Source organism: Lissotriton vulgaris, chromosome 5, assembly GCF_964263255.1.
Source record: "Lissotriton vulgaris chromosome 5, aLisVul1.2, whole genome shotgun sequence".
Taxonomy (NCBI): Eukaryota; Metazoa; Chordata; class Amphibia; order Caudata; family Salamandridae; genus Lissotriton; species Lissotriton vulgaris.
Genome location: NC_141693.1, coordinates 1,716,820,379 through 1,716,843,002, shown reverse-complemented (window position 1 = coordinate 1,716,843,002; position 22,624 = coordinate 1,716,820,379). Strand labels below are relative to the sequence as shown.

The following is a 22,624-nucleotide window of genomic DNA, read 5'->3' as shown; positions in this document are numbered from 1 at the left end:
CGCATTGGGCTGGCTGGGGATAGCCCAAAACCAGCCCAAAAGGAGCCCGGCAGCAAAAAGTATAAATAGTGTTCCCGAGGGGTCCCAGCCACCATTTTAGATACTGAGACCTGGTGGCTGGGAACGTGTTAGTCAGGAGCTTTTTGTCGTTCTCGTTAAGTTTATTGCTGGCTGTTAATTTTTCGGCAGCTTGCGCTAGTTTTAAGGCGAGTTTTCGATGCACTACCCGGCTGGGCGAGGGGTCCGGCGCGGCGTGCCTTCGCGGTGTGGCGGCGGCGGTCATCGCCTGCGCGCCGCCACGGGAGTTTGCCGTTTGCCAGGTGGGTGTCACAGGGCTGCGCGGATGTCACGAGCGCAGCCCTGTTTGTGACAGGCGGTGCGGGGAACACAATGATGCAGGGAGGGCGGACGAGGCGCGCTGCCAGCGGCGCCTCGCAGTATTTAGGAGGGAAATTGGCGGGGAGGGCGGCGTATGGGTTAAGATACAAAGGACATGTGGGAATTATTGTTTTGATAGACTTGAAATGACCACGCATGGCGTCATGCATAGTACTTCACAGACGCTGCCGGCTGAGGCGCGTGTGTCCAGGATTAAAGCAGGAATAGTCGATCTGTGAGGAGAGAGATAACGTTTTTGGGTGAGAAACAATTATGTTTACTCTGCGCCACTTCTAGCTGGAGTGCTCAGGTGCATTTTGTATTTCTCGTTAGAGACACCACATCACTGTATGAAACCATTAAACAGGCGATTGTTCCCCCTGTCGCCATTAACTAATGAAGGTGAATATAGATACGCGTGACTCAGACATTCATTACAGTCACTTCATTGGATTTGTACATGCATCTCTTTTACAAATAAAACGTCAGCATTTGTTTTCCTTGAATTAAACAAAATGAGTAACCATGAAGATATTTTCTTGAAGCGTTGTAATATGTGACTTTCCTATATTTTATGCCAGAAATGGAAAGTCTAGAGGAAAGCATGCATGGTGTGCCTGCATTTTCCGCGTTTGTGCCGTTTACTACGTATTTATCAATCACTGTAAGGAAAAGGAGGTGTTGCGACTAGAGGGAGGGGGAGGGGCGTCTCCTTTAATGACAGTCCCATCTCAGTTTATAGCAGCAGAAGCACTCTTTCCTTTACCTGCCTCCTGGGGGACCGGGGGTAAAGGGGGTTAATAGGGAGGGGGTACGAGGGGGTTGGGGAGAAAAAGGCGGGCGGTGAGGGGGGGCACGCGGTTCAGGGTCCCAGTACACCAGCAGTACCTTTTCTTTGGCAGGGGTGCGGCCGGCGTGGGGCTCCAGACTTGGTATGGCTTGGGGCGGCCCAGCGGCACCAAGGAGAAGGGAGGGCTGTGCTTCCTGCAGCAGGCCCGGAGTGCGCGAGGGTCTCGACGCGGCTGGTTACGAAGGCCCCAGGCGGGCTCGCCAGTCCCCCCACCCACAGGGCCCCCAGCGGCTTGGGGAGTAGGAAGGCCCCAGGCGGGCTCGGCAGTCCTTCACACCCACAGGGCCCTCTGCGGCTTGGGGATCGTCAGCAGCCATGGAGCAACAGCAAATTGCGTTTACCAATCAAATCAGCGGGGGACATGGTGAAGGCTTCGCCTCTTTTATAAGACAATGCAGGTGACATCTACAATGGTGCAATGCTCGCGTGCAAGCGTTACATGCCGTGGGGGCCAAGGATATTCAATTCTTTGCCATGTGCTTTTCCTTACACATGATTACAATGCAGATGACATTGGGGGCTACAATTGTGAAATGCTCGCGTGCCAGCTTTACATGCCTTGAGGCCAAGGATATTCATTTCATTGTCACGTGCTTTTCCTTATACACGCTCTAGCACACTTGTACTGTATATAGCATAGGAGTTTGTCGTTGCCACATCAGGCTTTCTGGGAACCTCAACGTATTCGGCCAGTAGGGTAAGATGGATGGGCAACCTGCGACAATCAGTCTACCGGAAGGTTTGGGGGGGTCCTTACGCGGGCATCAAGGGTAAGCCTAAGCGCTCTTAGATAGAACGAGGTGGTGGTGTTAGCTGAGACAATATTTTGTATAGTTGTGGGAATACTGGAGGAGGCCTGTGGTCATGCAAAGCTATGGGCGGATGTTGACTTACATTGGACAGGAGGTTGTGGTATATTTCTTTTCCGACCAATTAGTTCCAATATATACGAGAATAAGCTATAGCGAGATTTACAAATGAAGGACGCGGCGTTATGGTTAAGTGTTCCTTTTTCGACAGGCGGCATGTTGTATCTGTTCCTTTAATTACTTTCCTATTCTTTCATGACATGTATAATGCTCATTCCGTTCCGTTATACGACAGCATCGCTCTTTCTAGCCTCTTCTTGTGGGTTTTCTTATCCTGATTTAATACTGAAATAAATCCTTTTAATACAACTCCTGCCTTTATGTTGTCTTGTTTACAACACGGCATTAAGGGACAGAAAAGGGGCTTTTTGGGGATCATGAGTACCCCTGAGTGGGTAGCAGTGGGTAGGTTTGTATACCGAGGTTGTGGCTCGCAAGGTCGGGCAGGAGTGTGTTTAATCGCCGGTGCGAGGTTTGGTCATGCAGCCACATACGAGATCTCCTTTGCGGGGGGGGGGATAGAGACATTAGAAGGGGTAAAAGGCAACACTAATTCTATGCCTTTAAGGTGGTCCAAAGTTGTCGCAGAGAAGTTGAGGATATTGGGGCTATTAGCCACGTGTCCGTTTTGTTAGAGGCAAAGTCAGACATGGGACTCCATAACATTATGGCCAACACGTTTGCCGGTCAGTTGGGTCACGTGATCGCAGGAGCGACCATAGCGTAGCTGCACCGCACTAGCGAAGCACTCGACTGTTGTAGTGAGTTTCGTGTGAGGAGGCTGATTTAGGCAACTATGCGTTGGTAAGTTTCTACCGTGGCTTGGGGTTTTGGTTGGGTTGTACAGCGCTATGTGCGGAACTCGGTCATTACTTAAGTTTGTCGCGTTATGTTCCCTTTCGGGGTTGCCCGGGCAAAGTACAGGGGATGTAAGTACAGTTGGATTCGTTCATGGGGGCGCTAAGGTCTCATAACACGATAGATTATCAGTACTGTTGAGACATTTGTTCAATTTTAGTTTCTGCTCAAAGAGAGGCAGAAGGTAAGATATACAGAATGGAGCATGGTTACACAGCAGTAGGAGGTGACGTAACTGGCATGTGGTTGCGGTGACGGACTTTGGTTCCTTTTTAGGAGCAGACGTTTAGGTCTTAGTTGCCGGTCGTGTTGGTGAGTAATGAAGAGCAAACATGGATGTTAGAGGAGTGTGCATTTCGCCTAGTAGTATGGTGCGGCACCACGGATTGGACAGCCGTATGGGACCTGGGTTACGTTTCACTCCACGAATCTGTGATGGTGTAGTGGTGTTCGGACACGGGGACTATTGGGGAGTGGCAGAGGTGCAGGGACATTATGAATCTGCGCTTGGGGGCATTCCGTGTGGGGTGGGCAGACAATACATATACATGTTCTTAGGAGATGGGTCGTAAGTATGTTGTTTTTGGGACATGTGTGATTTTAGAGTCTTGGTGCAACACTTGTCCTGGTGAAGGTATCGGGGATAAGGGTGTGTGAGATCAAACGTCGACGCTATGACACTCTTCCAGGTATAAGACTACTGAGCATGGTATTGGGATTAGGTATATAAGGGAGGAATAAGGTTATATGGCGAATGTGCACATATTGACCGTATAGTGTGGAGAAAAGGGTCAAACAGCACCGCACATGGCAACCTGAGTAGCTTGGATATTTGAGTCGCCAGACATGCATGAAATATGGCGCAACATTGGTGATGTACGTAAGGTATGCTCTTAGGTAGCTTATGGACACTGCAGCATTTTGATTTGATAATAATCCCTGGAGCGTTATGGAATGTTGTTCACTATGGTGACACAGTTGAAGGTAAAAAAAAAAAAAAAAAAAATATATAACTTTAAAATAATTCCCTAAGGACCACTTTGTATTATGGTCTTTGACTAGGCCCAGTTCCTGGGGAATATTGTTTTGCCAAATGTAGGTTCCTTAGGTAGGTGGACACAGCATTGCCGATGGGCTGCGCGAGGTCCTGCGCGGGGTTGAAGGTTCGTAGGTTCCAGCAATGGTTTTATGGAACGAACGGGTCACTGGGGAGTTTCAGCCCTACCTGGATGACTCTTTTTCGTGGCGGGGCCCCGGACTCCACGAACTGCCAGGTGGGCTGGACAGGTTTCAGGAGATCACGGAGGTCCTTGGGGTGCCATGGGCACCGGATAAGGCAGTGGGGCCACGCACGGCGCTGTCACCTTGTGTAAGGAGCTGGTCTCGTGGTTGCTGGAGGCACGGTTGCCGGCAAGCGAGCAGCGACGGATGTTGAGGCGGCTCGAGGAGATGGAGCCAAACCACAAAGTGCCAGTGTGGGGAAATTCAGAAAGACAAGTGGGGCCAGGCACGGCGCTGTCAATTTTGGGACTGAGCTGGGCTTGGTGTTGCTGGACACACGTTTGCCGGCGGACAAGCAGCAGCGGATGTGGAGGCTGTTAGGGGTGAGGGAAGCAAGGAACAAGGTGCCAGTGTGGGAATTTCAAATGACAAGTGGGGCCAGGCACGGCGCTGTCAAATTTAGATTTGAGTGGTCTCGGTGCTTACTGGAGGTGATGGAGGCAAGGCTCAAAGTGCCAGTGTGGAATGTAAAAAGACAGTGGGGGCGGCATGGCACTGTCAAATTTGGGTATGGAGCTGGGTTGGTGTTGCTGGAGACACGGTTGCTGGCAGACAAGCGGCGGCGGATGTTGAGGCGTCTCGAAGGGATGGAGGCAAGGCACGAGGTGCCAATGTTGGAACGTCAAAAGACAGTGGGGCCAGGCACGGCGCTGTCAATTCTGGGTATTGAGCTGGTATTGGTGTTTACGGGAAGCACGGTTTCCGGCAGGCAAGCAGCGGCAGGTGTTGAGGCGGCTCGAGGTGATTGAGGCATGGCACAAAGTGCCAGTGTTGGAAATCCAAAGACAGTGGGGCCGGCATGGCGCGGTCAAGATTTGGGTTGGTTGGACAGGGGTTTTGATGGAGGCAGGGTTGCCGGCAGACAAGCAGCAGCGGATATCGGGGCTTCTAGAGTTTCTAGTGGCATAGCACATGGGGGTAGTGTCGGAAATTCATGTGCTGGGGGGACACCGCGGTTTTTGCGGGCAGGTTGGTACGTGTCGGGGAGGTTAGCGAGGTGGAAGCATTAGGCAAGGGAGGGGGGCTGATAGCAGTGGTAGGGCACGTGCCGGTTTCGGAGTTGTGCGGCGTCTGAAGCGTATGGACGGTGGTGCGGCCGGGGGGACTTTACGCGTCGGTGGCGAGGATCCGCAGGGGTATCGGCGTTATGGGCGCAGCGGAGTTCTTTTGAACGCGCAAGGGGACGTTGAAGGGGCATAGTTGTTGACAATGGTTGCTCGTGCAGGTCGGGAATGGTTTCTTAGCCCGGGATGTGTTGATTTGGTTGGAGGAGCTTTCGTTTGTAAAGAAGGCCAAGTGGCAAACACGGGATAGCTTATTTGGTGGTCAGCTGAGTCCCAATAATGAATGGTTTCGGGTTGCATGGGTCAGGGAGGCCCGCTTATTGGGGGGTGCGCTTTGAGTTGGGGGGCAAGCGGTTGGCGTCTCAATTTCTGCGGCAAAAATGGGGGGGGGGGGGGGTGGGGGGCAGGAAAAGGGGGAGGCGGTGTAAGCACCTAACCTCCGCCTTTCCCTGGGTGGCGGAGTTGTTTTTGATGTTGGCCAAGTTGGGCTGGATTTCGGTACTTTCTCGTGAAGTTTGGGGAGTTGGGAAACGGGAGCGGGGAAAGCGTAACCAGTTTGGGAGTTGACATTAGAGGGTAGTTAGTTACAGTTGCAAGAAGGCAAATAGGACTGTAGGTCTTGGGAGGTTTTGGAGTTAGGAGGTAGGGGATAAAACTGGATAGTATTATGATGTAATTGAGTTATATGTTTGTATATTGCAGGGTGGGGGATTTTATCATGTGGGGATCGTAGGGGTGGGGGGAGTAAAACAAAAAGGGGTCAGGTAACTCGATGTTTAGAGAGGTTTCAGTTTTGTAAGGCAGTTTGCCAGTTTAATAAATGTGATGTGCACCTGTTTCAATAAAGCGGCCTTTTACACACACAAAATGGTAGTCGGTGTGCTTGCCCCCCTTCTTCCCTCCCAAGGGGGGTTTGGGGGGCAGCCGAGCCGCGAGGTCTGCCCCCCGGGCAGATTTGGGAGAGGGAAGGGGGGAGAACAAGCGAGCGGCCATTTTGCCGCATTGGGCTGGCTGGGGATAGCCCAAAACCAGCCCAAAAGGAGCATGGCAGCAAAAAGTATAAATAGTGTTCCCGAGGGGTCCCAGCCACCATTTTAGATACTGAGACCTGGTGGCTGGGAACGTGTTAGTCAGGAGCTTTTTGTCCCCGCCCACCCTCCCTAAGTTTTTGGCTTGGGCTTTTGGTTGTCCTGGGAGGGTTTTAGGACAGGAAGGGTTTTTGTGTCAGGTGGCTGGGTTGGGACAGGTGCACAGGGGGTGGTTATATGTAAGCTGTCGCTTGGAACAGGTGCTGGCGGAGTTGTTTTTGATGTTGGCCAAGTTGGGCTGGATTTCGGTACTTTCTCGTGAAGTTTGGGGAGTTGGGAAACGGGAGCGGGGAAAGCGTAACCAGTTTGGGAGTTGACATTAGAGGGTAGTTAGTTACAGTTGCAAGAAGGCAAATAGGACTGTAGGTCTTGGGAGGTTTTGGAGTTAGGAGGTAGGGGATAAAACTGGATAGTATTATGATGTAATTGAGTTATATGTTTGTATATTGCAGGGTGGGGGATTTTATCATGTGGGGATCGTAGGGGTGGGGGGAGTAAAACAAAAAGGGGTCAGGTAACTCGATGTTTAGAGAGGTTTCAGTTTTGTAAGGCAGTTTGCCAGTTTAATAAATGTGATGTGCACCTGTTTCAATAAAGCGGCCTTTTACACACACAAAATGGTAGTCGGTGTGCTTGCCCCCCTTCTTCCCTCCCAATAGATGGTGATATGACAGCAGTGGTGTAGCTGGGGGGAGGGGCGGGCGGGCTGGCCCTGGCGGCACAAGTTTTGGGGGCGGAGGCCAGCCTCCCGCCCCTTCTCCCCTCGCTCTTACCCACGGCCGATGCGGCCGCAAGAATTGGCAGCACCCCCTCAACCCACCCCACCCTGCAAAAATATCCAGCACCATCCCACCCCACTCTTCCATCAGGACGCCACGGGCGGGCGGCAAACGCAGGGGCCGCCATGGGCAGCCTAAGACCTAGCTACAACACTGTATGACAGAGATCGTTTTAGGTTAGCAGGTGGCCAGCAAGCCATATCTTATGTGAGTATGCATTGCCAGGAGGGTCTTGTGCTGCTTTTACATCGTTCACGCTCCTTCCTTCCTGCACAGACCTCCTTCAAGCCGAGGAAGCCAGCTCCATGCTCGATACAGTTTCCGTTCCGTGCCACTGGGCTTTGGACCACAGGTGAGTAATCTAAAAAAGGAATAGCATGGAGCCAACAGTGGCTGAGGCGCAACACTCACTGTTACGGATAAATCATGGCCTAACCACAGGGGGACCAGATTTTGAGAACGAAAAACAAGGACACGCCAGAAATAAAAGTTAGGACTAAAGCCTTGTAAATATTTGTGTGTGTGTATAATGTGTGTTTGAGTTTGTGCATATATATATATATTTACAAGGCTACATGTACTTGCAGGCAAGTGCGGCCGCCATAAACAAAGAGGGGTGGTGTCACTCTGGGGGTGGGGGTGTTAGAAATACATTATTTCAAACAAATTAAAAATAACGTACCTTTTACCGCCGGCCGCCTACAGTGTTGCGTCACGTTTGTCGCCTCTCTTCTTCCTGGGTCTCAGCAGCCCCTGGGACCCAGACTCCCATCCAATTCCTGTGCTGCAAAGCAGCGCAGGGATTGGTCTGAGCAGGCAGAAAAGATGCCCTTCTCACACCAGGGTGTCTGTGGGGTTTCTCCAGCCTGGCCAATGCAGCTGGGCTGGAGAAAAATAAAGTGCACATATGTGTTTTGGTCGGCCTGAGCCTGCTGGCCAAAATACGTATGCACACTTAGGGAGTGAAGTGCACATAGCACTCCTCCTCCTCCTCCCTCCTCCCGGGCCTAGGCCCAACCGCTCCACACACCACTGGCTAAGAGCCAGCAAATGCAAAATAAAACGATGCAAGAACATTGTTTTATTTTACATTTTGCTGGCTCTGAGCCAGGCAGTGGGGCAGCGCTCCTCCGCCATTGCGGAGGAGCCTCCATGGCAGGGCCTCACCCTATGCCCCCCGCCCTTCTCCCCGGCCCACCCTGTCTCCCCTCTGCGGGGAGCATGCAGCCGAACTCCTCTTGTGCAGCCCGACGGAAGCCTAATATATTGCTTCATTTTTTCAGTCTTCTGAAGCACATGTAGGGTGCGCATACCTTCCAATTTGCCTTCAAATTGCAATTATCTCACCTTTGTCCCAAAACCCGGGGCACTTATTCAAAATGAAGAAGTGTCGGGACTCCGGGACAGTCTACCGAAACCCGGGACTGTCTGGGGAAAACCAGGACGTCTGGTCACCCTACCTAACCTGCACCGGGCACACTGCTGCTCTGACAAATTTTCAGCCCCTGTATTTTCACCTGGTAGCACTGCAGGCACAAGTGAAATGCCTGCGTGTGTTTGTAGTGTGCAGCACTGATCACAGCTCTTGCAAAATTGAACCATCGAAAGCACCCCCACCCCAGTGCAAGGCCCATTCACGTACAGGCTCAGGCGCCATGTACATTAGAAAACGGTTGGCCTTTTACCATCCCTCGAGATCGCTCAGGTCATCGTCGCTGGCCTTGGCCACTGTTCCCAGGGTTAGGCGTGCCCGCATTGGAGGCCGCTCCTTTGGATGTCTGGCGCCTCAGTTGTGGAATTCACTGCCGGTCTCTCTGAGAAAGATTGGCAATCTGTTGGCCTTTAGAAAGGACCTTAAGTCCTGGCTTTTTGTCCAATAGGTGTGTGGCATCCCTAGCTTGCTCTCGCTCTGTAGTCGGGTTTGAAGCGCTGGGACACTCCTCGGAGTAGCTGAGCGCTATATCTAAGACACGATATAACATAACATAACATAACAGGGAGCACTACGGGCAAAGCCTAGTTTTACTTTTTGGGGCCTGCAATTTACTGTGCATAGCACCGAGCATGGTGGCAGCTGAAAAACAGGTGTCCCGACTTGCTCCGTGCACTGGTCTGCTGGAATGTTATAATTGTGTAATGATGAGCATTAAGGGAATGGGGAGGTTGACTGTCATTTGTACCTTCTTTTTTTAACTCTGCCCTAACACATCTGAAAACCGCTCTGTTTCCCTACAAGGCAGCAATATGCGCAGGTAGCGCCTGCATGTTTTTGCAGTGATCATGGTGCAAAAGCTGTTGTTATCTTCCTGAATTCTGGTTTATTGAGAGGAAGGTAAGTTCAGTTAAAATAAAATAAATCCCCACTGTGGCACCCTGGTGGAAGAGTCACTCACTTTAAGGCCTAGCTGCAGCTCTTGCAATATCTGTGCATTTGTGTTATATCGGTGTGTAAGTAATTACACGAGGGGAATCCTTTATACACATCTACATCTTAATCTGTGAAGTATGCACGTTTGACGTTGTGTTGCTGAATGTGTTACCATGTGCCTGCATGTTCCTGTATTCCATCGTATGTGTAAGTTTGACTCTGTGTTCATGTAAATCAGTGTTTGTGTATCTTTTGTGAGACATGCGTCTGTATGTAGAGACTATTTCTGTGAGTGTTCTGTATGTCTGTAAATCAGTGTGAACCTGTACCTTTGTTCCGAAGCTTAGAAAGCTCAACATTAGTTGATGGTGTTTACGAAATTCCTAAAAACAACTCTCTACTGATTGGCTTTTACAGACTACTTTCATCTACAGTGCTAGGATGCTTTCCTTGCAATAAATGTTTACTGCTGAGGGTGATATATATATGAGGCACAAGTGAAATGTAAATTATGCCAGAGAAATCTGAATAATTTCGGTAATTCAGCGTTACTCTTTGACCCAGAATAACGGATAAGTACTCTGTGTAAAAAACTATTTTTTTCTCACGCAAAGAAATTGTGACACCCAATAGAAAAAATTGTAGTCTTAATATTATATACCCAAGTTTTGAGGGACACAGGGTAACCCCATTATTTTTGATGACTTGTAATTATGAGCACATTTAGCGAGTGTGAGCAGGCGCTCACTGTTCGTGTTCTACTGCATTCAGCGATATTTCTTAGTGCAAATTGCATCCTTGCGTCCATTTTGGACACAAGGGTGCATTTTGTGCTAAGTAAATAGCACTAAATGCTAGGACTACTTTGGGGGAATTCCTACCCTAAGAGCACATTTAGCGAGTGTGTGCAGCTGCTTGATGACCACCATGTGTGTTCTGCTGAATTTAGCACAATTTCTTAGCGCAAAACGCATTGTCACACCCATTTTAGAAGTGAGGAGACATTTTTGCTCTAAAAAATTGCGCTAAATGCAATGATGTAATTAAACATAATCTCACAGAATTCTCAGGTAATTCCACATAGTTATGCTACACTGAATTATGAGAGTTACGCCCAACCCTAATGTATACTACGATTAGTTGTTTTGAAGACTGCACCAGTGCATGCGGACAAGTCTGCATGTATGACTGTACACTTGTATGTGAGTGCATGCCTCTGGGCGAGATTGCGGGTGTGAATGCTTGCATGGGCCATTGACTTCCACGGCAGCGTAGTGTGTGTACATGTGTACTTAACCTGTTTGCTGGAAACACATTGTGAGTACAGAACTTTCCCAGACTACCCTCTTGACATCTGTTAATGCAAATAGAATGAGGACAGAGACAGTGCATTCCCTCTGCTATGCCATTCGTTGTCTATGTATAACATGTGTGAGTGATGTAAGATGCTGTGACACCCTGGTCGGTAACACTAGAAAATACATTAAAGCCGGCCCTGCTAAAATGTGTCACAGCAGGTGCTACTCCAGCATGGTCTTGCCTAGTTCATTAAAGCTGCGGCAACCAGAAGGAATGAATAGTCAAGTTTTCACAGCACAGCTTATCACAAAACTCAGGAACATGAAGATACCTATCAAACGTAAGTACATCCTTACCTCCTACCCCAAATCATATTACTGACTTTGGATACAAAACCCATCCCCTGAAGCCAAAAACTACTACCAATGGCAAAATCTCCTATTGACACCAACATATCCCATCAATGTCAAAATCACTTTTTGCCACCAATAGCTCCATTTGGAGCAAAAACATTCTAATAATTACCGAAACTCTTAACGACATATAAAGCCTCCTGCCAACTGAAGGCCCTCTTTCCTCAGAGAAACAAAACTTAATCCAAACACTTCGGATACTCACCCTCCTCCCACCCCCCAAAAAATCCTAAAATGTCTCCCGAGGCATAAAACTCCTACCAACACCTTAACTCCCAATCAATGCAAAACCTCCCAGACATAAGCATTCTCTAATGATGCTTCAACCCTACTGTCACACAAAAACATCCTACTAATTCGAAAATCACCCACTGATGGCAATATCTTCTCTACCATTAACACACCAGATAGAGATTCGTCGGCATCCCAAAGTCAATCCTTGTGCCATAAACTGCTACTGATACCTAGCTGGGTCTGGTGGCTTAGTGGACTAATGCATCCAGTAAAGGGGCCTGTGTTCGGCCTCATGGTCACAGGTTCAAATCCCAGTGGGTCCACTCAGCCTTTCATCCTTCTGAGGTTGATAACAATAAACATCTCTTATTCACCGCCAAGATACCTTTGGGTGAATGTGCACCTTACAATACACATGTTATGATACGTTAAACATGACAACCCCTTTTCTGAAAACCAAACCTTCCCAATCACAAATCCTCCTCCCAGTTATAACATCTGTTGTTGATATCAACCCTCCTAATGATATCTGAGAGAAAAGAGAAGAGAAAACCAGACATCACAACCAGACACTTGGGAGATACATATCCCATCCACTCTCAGCACTATTTTCTTGCCACATTAACTCCATCCATGCTGCTGACGAGCTCAGCTCGTCATGGAGTACAGTGGAGCTGCACTCATGATGAGCTGAGTTCGTCACGGCCGTTGGAACGTTTGCACGCGGGGCTAATTTCCCCGCTGTGCTGAACGTTTCAAAAACGGGTGCGGCCGTGACGAGCTCAGGTCGTCATGAGGACAGCTCCGCTGTACTCTATGACGAGCTGAGCTCGTCGCCAGCATGGGGGCGCTGCGCGCGGCCCCCCTCCCCCTGCACAGGAAGTGAAAAACCCCGCAGCGAAGGGGTTAAAGCCCGACATGAGGAACGTGTGGAACATGTCTTTGATACTCTAAGCCTTGAAGAAGTCCCAGGTGGGACAAAATGCGTCGCTTCGGCTGTTAATTGTGTGCTGTGTTTTAACGAAACAGCAACTGAATAAAAGAATAAAAAGAAAATATTTTTCCAGAAAACGGCTGGACACGTGATTCATTTGGGAGACACCATTTCATCGTTATCTGTGATGAATTAAGGACATTAATATTGATATCCACTGGTTAACCTTCTGCTCATTTGTGATGAATTTGTTGACATTAACTTCCATTAACTATCCATCTACTTACATAGTTGAGTGCTGAGCTACTTGTGTATAACTTTGTCTTGGGGATTTCTTTTCCCATCATTAGGGACGTAGGATGTCACATCTCTGGCTCGCTGCACCATGCCTAAACTCATCCACACAGCCACTATACGAGATTGACTGGTGCAGATCTTTAGTGCCTTGACCTTTCTCTGTTCTTCTGTGAATCCTCCTTCTAATGGGAAAACTTCCACAGCTCGCCCCTCTCAGTGCAAGTGTTCAACTTCCTCTGAGGCCTAACCCTCCTCTTGCAGCCATCACCAGCATCAATACCTTATGCATGATCCTTTCCTTGATGCAGTGTCCTCTACCAAGTACAGAACGTTCCCCCAAGACCAAAAAATACACCTCATTCCTAAACGTCCTTCTGGCATCTAAAATTTCTCTTGACAATTAACACTCTTCCCAACGCCTGGGTCACTCCAAAGAGGCAAACTCCACTGGCAGCAATAGGACACCACAAACAACAGAAGAAATACAAAGAACACAGACGAAATACAAAGGACATACCACTGATACTTCTGAAAAACAAACTGACCAATCCGAATAGCTCTCTGAACACCCTCCGTAATCTAATGTCTCTTCAGTTCCAATTCCAGAACATTTTTTGTTTTTCTTTAGTGCTGGTGCTTCAGAAAGAACAGCAAAACAATCTGGAGGTGTTGAGTATTGTGATGATTAGAATAATCTACACCGCCTTCAGTATCGTAATGGCCACAATACTTCTTTTTTTTTTTTTTTTAAGTCCGACACATTTGTAAATATATAAGGTGATACACATTTACCTGTTCGTGCATTTCCAAGTGCATCACACTCAAGTGCAGAGCATGGATCACAGCCATTGACTTGGCTCTGAATCTGTCAAATCTGTGTAAAGGGATCGGGGGTCCTGCCTTAAAAATGCTGAGCAGACTTGAACTTCCACTAGGGTCCTGCCTTAAAAATGCTGAGCAGACTTGAGCTTCCACTAGCGCCCACTGCACTGCAGTTACTACATAAATATTTTGAAGGGTTGTTTTGGAAACTGAAATGTTTTAATAAAAAAATTTGAATCAGCCCCGGACCTTGCCAATGAGCATTACCTGATAGCTACATTTAGGTAAGTACTAAGATCTCCCAAACAACCCTTTCTGAATTCTCCCCTCATGTAGCCCTCCTTAGACTCCTCCATCACCTCGTTTTACTATGATATCCCTAATCCATTTCTAAAGACTCTTTCCTCCTCATCTCTCTTTTACTCATCCAAAAACGTCTCCTACTACTATGATCTCCCAATAAACACTTTATAGACTCTTCCATCTTCTATCCCTCTTTTCAATCCAACTAACAGGCTCACATATCAACCGCTCACATTAATTACTATTTCCCTATATTAATTCACCACTAATTCTTTTTGGGTCCTGGAGTAGCGTGCTACTAGCCGAAAAGCACTTCGATCCCTCGTCAGGGGTAGTAAGCGCTATATAAATACAATTACAATAATAAAAGACCACTGTTGTTTCCAGTTTTAAAGATTCTACATGCAATTTGACAATTCAGCCACTAGATGGCAGGATAATAAAGATCAAGTCAGTCTATATCAAAGTCGCTCTGTAGAACGATAACAAACATTGACAAAGCCAATCATGTAGTCGAATGCGTGGAGATAAGAGTTTAACAAGCTTCAATTTCGTACAGCAAGGGTAAATGAAGGGCAGCTTCAACGCAAGTTTCCCACTCATGCAGCACATCAGAAGCATTACAGACTGCCCACGCAAACACGGGCAAGTGCAACATGTGCAGTGCAAGCTTCCTTTCCACGTCAATCACACAGACCGTCACATACGAACATGTATAATGTGGGTTTCTGGTTTGAGACTATTGCATGTCCATCAGTCACATTGAGCCCCCAGATTCCCGTTACGGGGAGGCCATGACCTATGATGGACACCGCGCGACTAGTTCCGACAGAAGAAGCCATGTAGGCAGCCGAGGCTCTCACAGGTAAATGCTGTGGGGTGGTGAGGCGGGGCAGGGGTGGAGCGGGGTGGAGGGTAGTGGAGTCTGACAGCAATATGAAAACTAACTAACTAAAAAGATAAAAGCACTTTCCTTGCGCTCTCCGGATAGCAGAAGTCTGCGATTCGGCAACACTTCCATCAAGCCTTTTTTGCGGACGAATGCCCACCCTGCATATATTATACCTGATGCAGGTATAATGTAGCGCAGGGGTTTACAAAGTGATGGATTTGCTTAGATGTGTCACTCTGTAAATATGGTGCAGCGTAGCCCATACTTTACGCCGCCGGTGTGTCACAAAAAGTGACGCACCGGCGGCTGAAGGGGCTCATAAATAAGCCCCTTAGATGCTGCTAGGAATGCTGTACGTTTCTCCCTTGATTTTGCTGCTCATTTGGGACTTAAAATATTTTAGATTTGGCATTTCTCTGTAATGCTCTTTCTGCTGAGAGCCTTCATGTCAATTGATCTGTACCGCATGCTTTGATTTTTGTAATAATCCTTTAAACTAACCACTGATCTAGAACTCAGTTATTGAGTAGGCCCTTTCACTTAATTATTAATGATTTTTTTTATACAATTGGAGCTGCCTTACTTCGTAGACATATGAAATTGAGGTTTAACACTGTTTCCAATTCATTCAATTGTGGGCATTCTGTTGAAGTAAGGTTTTGGCGTGTCACAATTGCAGGGTTAGCCACGAGTGTGTGAGGGTGCCAAATAGCTGGTCAGGCTTGTCACTTGTTTTTTTAAATACCACTTTGAGTACAGCAGGTGGTAAATGCATGTGGGAGCCATTAGGGGGCCCATTTCTGCGGAGGGGGGCTAGGAAGAGCATGTGCCCACAGTCAGTGGTGTAAAGTAATATGATGTCTACCTTGCAGAATGTGAAGCAGCCCCTGATTCTCCCATATCTAGAGGAGATTCAATGGCCTGTGGGAGGAATGGGGTCCCAGGGAAGGGTTGGGTGGACCCTGCAGAATTGGTGGCTCCGCTACGTCGCAAGGGCTGCAAGGGACTGTGGACCTGCCCACTACCCCTACTGCTCCACTCTAAACTGCGGGTCCGGTGCACCTGGGCCCAGAATTATAGGGTCGGGAGGTTGTGGACACAGTAAGTTCAGGCTCAGGGAAGCGGGGAAATTAAGAGTGATCCAGACCAGTTTACCCTATGAGATACTGCTCCAGGTAATACGTAATCAGGGCATAAGAGCCCGTGTCAATACATCAACACACATGTGGGAGAATGGTAACACTGCATAGGGAAGTGGAAAGCAGAGAAGAGCTTGGAGACAGGTGAACTTGGACACAATGATAGTCTGTGAGAGGAGTCGTCCTGAGATGACATATGAAGGCCAGATACTAGATGGGACTTTAGCAGTCACACTGCTGCCGGTATTACCCGCCCACCTGATAGCAGGTCCCAAACTTGCATTGGCTGTGTTCCCCAGACAATCATACCCTTCCGCCCCACCACTAAGGGGGTCCCTATGAGGCATGTCTTGGGGTTCCTTGGTAGGAAATTGTTACTTGATAGCGTTGGAGAGTTGTAGTGCAGGTAGGCTTTTGGGATATCTGGGTCTTGCACTAGTGTTCCAGCAGTCAGGGCAGGCCCTCTCCTGGCAGGGCAGTGCAACTCCTCGGTGTAATAAAAATCTCTATGAAGTTGGGCCTGGTCCCAGCCTGAGAAAGATCAACCACCAGCAAAACCCCAGCTCCAGGAAAGGAGTCTGCTCTAGTCTGATGCACAGAGTCTTCTGGAAGTCACAAGGATGGACAAGTTAATGGATGAAGAGGGTTCAGTATTTAGCCTTGTATGGTGGCAGAGTCTCAGCCAACATGTCGGCTTTGTTCAAAACTCGAAGTCTTCTTCCACTCAGGAATCAGCTTCACCTTCATATTTTCGACCACTTTTCACGAGCATCTGGAGCAGGTAGGTATTCCAAGGACAGTTCAGTTTGGACTTTTCGAGGCCCTTTGTTCATCCGGGTCAGAGCCCTAGTGGACGGACAAAGCTGCTATTCAAGTGCCAGTCATAGATGAAGAGGGCGGGTTTCAGCAAGATAATCCTATGCCGAGCTAAGGACGCGATGGGAAGCCTCCCTACAGTTGTAAGACTGATTTTGGGGGCTGGTCCGGAACACAGGGGAGTACAGGCTGCCACTCACACCATGGGCAAAAGCATCTTGCAGGGAGACCTGTACCCAGTGTTCTAATGGACAACACCTTTGTCTCTGGTACCCTGCAACACTCATACACATTACCACACACGAGGCCAAGGAAGGACCTCAGTTATGGATGACCTTTACCAGGGTGAGGCAGCAGGAAGTCTCCTAGACATTGAGTGGGAGGAGGCAGTCACCATCCTCCCTCAGGATGGGGGTTCACTTGCGTGCCAGCCTATGCTCTGCTCATAAACATCACAGTTAAAACCAGGAGTGCGTCCAGTGTGCTAAAAGATTGCCAATTTCCTGACCAGACAAACATCAGCATGTCAGCTAGAGAGTACAGGGCAGGGTGGCACAGTGTGTGCATGAGATACAGAGGAATTCCATCCTAGCCACTGCCACGCGTGGCCCTGCTAGAGCATCCTGAGCTCGAATCACCATGGCTGGGGAGATGGATTCATAGTACGGACACAGCACTCTGGGCAAGAGAGACAAAATAGAAGACGGACAAGGAGGCTGGAGCAATACTTTATTAGTGATGAGTCCTTCTTGCTGATGTTTATAAGGATAATGATCAGCACTACGAGAAATCTATTTGCAATGGTCCTTTGTTTAATGTTTGAATTTATTTTCGTTACAGTAATTCAGCTGGCTCAACAATTAATTATACTATTTTATCTCATGCTAATTTAATTTAAGTTAATGAATTCTCAACCAAGATAGCTACCACAATTTTTAATGTTCTAAGTTAAATCCAATGAACCAACTTGCTGTTCTAGTTCTTCTGTTTCCTCTATTCATGCTGCCTTTCGCTGCTTGAACTTTAAATGCCATCAGTCCATGTCTTGACTACATTAAAAATGATTAGAAGCACATGGAAATAGTAATAAGGAGTCTAGAGGCAGAACATGGCAACGCACCATGCAGAGAGTGAAAAGAAGGCTCTCCGAGGAGGAGGAGGGTGTTCCCAGGGGAAAGCACGAAGACAGGAGGGGAAAGAGAATGCCTGCCCAGATAAAGGCAAGCATTCGGGATACACCAACTTCCTAATGTTAGTCCTGAAGGATTAAATGTAGACATAGATTGTGTTTGGTTGTTTTCATGAACATTTTGGTGTCTGTCAGCTAACAAACATGATGATCAGCTGTGCTACTTGTAGATGAAATTATTTCTGAAACTGTTATTAGCTTGTTACAGCCAGACTGGCTTAAGTATGAGAAAGATGTGGGGTCACAAACATCTGTGTTTATTAAGGCTTTTGCATTCATCACCGAAAGTGACAGGACAGATAATTCCTCTATACTCGGGTAATGTTGAAAAGGTGGATGTCACTGAAACCAAAGGTTGCAAAACTCGTTGGAGATCTGGTGACTTAGCATTGCATGTTTTATAACAAGGTTTACAGCATATGGAGTTTTAAACATGAGAACTAAGTACCCCTTGGAGCACTGGATTTTGGAGGTTGGGGGATACTGTAATGCAGTGGCATAAGACAAAATGTTGGGGTCCGCAGCAGAATGTGAAGAGGGGCCTGAGTCTACAATGCTTCACAGGTATTCATTGACTTTGGCTGAATGGGGCCTTGAAGGGTTGGGGCCTCCCTGAAGGGCTGTCCCCCATCCCTTTTGCCGCAGAGGCTGCAGGCCTCTGTGTTACCTGCCGGCTGTAATGGTGCGTAGCCCAGTACCTGGTGGCAACCAAAATCACCACCCTGTGAGGTGCTATACCTTTTCTGTAATAAGGAGCTCTGTTTTCTCATCATTAAGGAGTTTACCCAAGCTCTTTGGTCAGCCTCTGCCATATTATTTAACATTAACTCTAATACTATAAAAATGCAAATGATGCTGCCTCTCTGTTGAACGTATGTACAAGGAAGTACCACTAAACTGAGAGTCTAACACAGGGACACAATGACAGTACAGACATAGTACATAACTGGGGAGGCTGATTCAGCCTGCAATGTTCTCGTAAAAGGCATTTTATAAGTCTTCACTCCTTCAGTCCTTTCACACCTCTCATCTTGGGGTCCCTAGTCCCCATGCATTGCCTCACTGAATTGTTGGGTCTGCTATTGTGCTGTTTATTCCCTGACACACCTCAGCGGCTGGTTCTTCATTCATCATCCTCTGCCACGCCTCACCTGCTGAGGGCTTCATATATTCTACCCAACACACCTCACCTGCTGGTGTGAAGACCTCTTCTATCCTATCACACCTCACATGTTGGGGTCTTCATTCCTTCTAGATTGTCACACTATACCTCCTGTGGGCTCATTCCACATCATCTGCCACCCTCACACCTGTGCAAGTCTTCATGTCTTCATGCCTTCTACCTTATTACACTTCACCTGCTGAGGGATTTATTTATTCTACCCACCACACTTCACATGCTGTAGTGATGACTCCTATCTTGTCACAAAACAAGCCGGGGTCTTCATTCCTTTTACTGTCCCACCCCTCACCTGCTGAGGGCTTCATTGCTTCTAGTCTGTCACACATTTTTCCACCCGGTCACATCTCAGCGGCTGGGGGCTTTCTTCCTTATACTCTTCTGTGCCTTAACTTCTGAGAGCTTCATTTGTTATACTCTGGCACAGTTCACCTGCTGGAGTCTTAATTCCTTTCAGGGGCGGCTCTAGGCTCATGGCGGCCTTGGGCAGGGAGCGTAGGTAGGTGGCCCCGGAAGAGAGGCTCCGGGCGGGGCGGAGCAGGGAGGCCAGTGAAGAGGGGCGGGTCAGGGTGTTTGTAAGTGGAACAGAGCCGGAGGCCGCCAAATCCCTGCCAGGGGCCGCCACGCAAATATGTATCCATCCTCAGAGGATTAATATATTAAGGATACATATTGGCGTGGTGGCCTCTGGGGTTTGGTGGCCTTGTGCAGGTGCATAGCGTGCACATGCTTAAGGCTGCCCCTGTTCCTTTTATCCTGTCACACCTCACCTGCTGGTTCATCATTCCCTCCACCACATCATCTACTGCGGACTTCATTCCTCCTACTCCATTACCACTCATCTTCTGGATGACACCCAGTAATATCTTTCCTGTTCAGTGGGATTCATTCATCCTGTCCTTTAACATCTTTCAGCCGGATGAGTTCCTATCTTCACACACCTCACCTATTGTGGAGTGTGTTCACTCGCCTGCCATGTCACCCCTTACCCTTGTGTCATATGTAGTTTTCACGTCCTGCCACACCTTGCTTTCTGGGGTGCAGGTTCACTCTCCTGGCACATATCACCTATTGGGGGTGCAGGTCGAGTGTACTGATGTACCACTTCAAACCTGAAGGGGTACAAGTTCCATCGCCTGCTCTGCCATACCACACATCACCTACTGAGGGTTTCACTCTTGATCTGAAATGCATCACTCGTCGGGGTACAGGTTCAGTCTCCTGCTCTGCCACATCTTAAATGTTGGGGGTGCATGTTCCGTCGCCTGATCGGCCCTCCCACACATCTGTTGGGGTATTGGTTCCGTCTCCTGCCCTGCCACACCTCGTAGAGTACAAGTTCAGTCTTCTGACACACTTCACCGGTTGGGTGCAGGTTCAGTCTCCTGACACACCTCACCGGTTGGCTGCAGGTTGTCTCCTGACACTCCTCACCGGTTGGCTGCAGTTTGTCTCCTGACACACCTCACCGGTTGTCTGCAGGTGCAGTTTCCTGACACACTTCACCGGTTGGCTGCAGGTTGTTTCCTGACACACCTCACCGATTGGCTACAGGTTCAGTCTACTGACACACCTCACTGGTTGGCTCCAGGCTCACTTTCCTGACACACCTCACCGGTTGGCTGCAGGTTGTCTCCTGACACACCTCACCGGTTGGCTGCAGGCACAGTTTCCTGACACACCATACCGGTTGGCTGCAGGTTCAGTCTCCTGACACACCACACCGGTTGTCTGCAGGTTCAGTGTTGTCTACAGGTTCCGTTTCCTGCTCTACCAAACCTCACCTGTTGTCGGGGATGGCACTGCTGCTGCCCAGTATCCCAGTTGTGGCGACACCAGAGTCCAGTACAGCTGACGCCCTTCTCTCCTGATGAGACCGGTCCCATTCCGGACCCACAGCCCTAGAGAAGGAAGCAGATAAAGAAGGTGAGTGTCTAGGTAAGCAAGCAGGAGCAAGGAGAGAATAGAAAGAGGTGGAAGAAGGTGAGAGGGTATAAGGAAAAAGCAACAAGCATTAGAAAAGGCAATCGTTTTGGCCTTTGCAAGAATCTTCGATGGTTACATTTTCTTTGCAAGCATGTCATAAAAACTAAAAAAAGAAAAATCACTACCTAAAACGACAACCTTTTACTTGCTACATAAATGTTATATTTTTTAAAAGTAGTCATAGCATATCATTTTAATACACCAGTACAGGTGCTTCCTAGCAGGTGGGTATACTTAAACCAGGTATAGAAGCCAGTTTCACTTTAATGCATTTCACAGAATGATTTTGAAGACGGCACAAATAAGTGGCATGAGTGGCTTTGGATGCCTGTAACCTGAAGACATAGAGTAAACATACATGGATGACTAAACAAAAGGGTAAAAAGCAAAAAAAAATGGGTGGAAGTGCACATGAGACCAGGCACAGAACAAGACGGCCAGTGGCTGTAGTCTGGTCATACTGTATGCTATGGTTGGTCGAAGCCAAATATGAATAATGGAGAGGGCCAACCCAAAGCCCCTCAATGGGTATTTATATGTATGCATTTTTATTTATTTATGATGTTTTTTTATTACATGAGATTGCAAAAGAACAAAAGTTGTCTCTAGGCCAGGGCTAAAAGCAAAATAATTAAAGGAGATGGGAGTGACAACGAAAGGAAAAGCAAACAAAGGAAGGCGAATAATAACTAAAGTGTAAAAAAGAGAAGAGGGCTGAAGAGAGGTGGGGAAGTGACGAACGGACGGAGACCAACAAAGATATCGGCTGAGCGGGGGAAGACTCGGGAGTGCAGATCCCCACGGCATGGAAAGGGTTAACCCTGAACCTGGCTTGGCTCAGGAGATGCTCCCGTATCGAGCTGGTGGTGGAGGGTCCGCGGGGACACATTAATCGTGTGCACGCGCCACTGCAGAGCAGCCATTACTGCCGCCATCCACAGCTTTTAATGCCTATTACTGCCCGGAATCCCCCGCCCCCACCTGCTCGGTTTACGATCTCAGTCAGCACGACTCCCGCTTCTACCCAGAAAGGGGCCCCAGCTGCTCGACACAACCCTGGCCGACCCCGCCAAACACACACACTGCAGCCAGCCAGCCCCAGGGGAAACCCTCGGTACAAGTCCCACTGTTCCGTGGAGAGATGCTGTGCCCTCCATGTAAGGAAAGCATGGGTACAAATAAACCCCGCGGGGGCCTCCGAGAAGGGGTCACCGAAAACACGTGCACGAATGACCGGGGTGAGGGCTCGCTCGTGACAACTATACCTAACAGGTTCCAATGCTCCTAGACATTACTTGAAATCTAACCCTACGCTGCACCGACCTTTGAACTTGTCTCACATAGTAAACTTGGCTCAAACATTAATCCCACTTGACCCAAACAGTATCAGCAATTGTTAGCCTCGAACATAACCACAATCCTGAACCTTCACCTTGACCTTTACCCTGACACCCCTTTCCCTAACTCTAGCAAGACTCCAACCCTGACACTTACCTCTGTCCCTCACGCTTACCCTGGCCGAAGCCTAACTCCCACCCTAACCCAAACTTCTCACACATACCCTGGCCCTAACCATGGGCCTACA

General features: G+C 48.4%; 1 protein-coding gene across 1 annotated transcript in view; it reads right to left on the bottom strand.

The window, feature by feature from the left end:
• The window catches only part of FAM171A2 (family with sequence similarity 171 member A2), a 225,319-nt gene that overhangs the window by 36,222 nt on the left and 166,473 nt on the right, over positions 1-22,624 (bottom strand). The window contains exon 6 of the mRNA XM_086923898.1: positions 20,838-20,954. Within this exon, the coding sequence (XP_086780024.1) occupies positions 20,838-20,954 (117 nt within the window). The remainder of the gene's footprint in view (positions 1-20,837; positions 20,955-22,624) is intronic.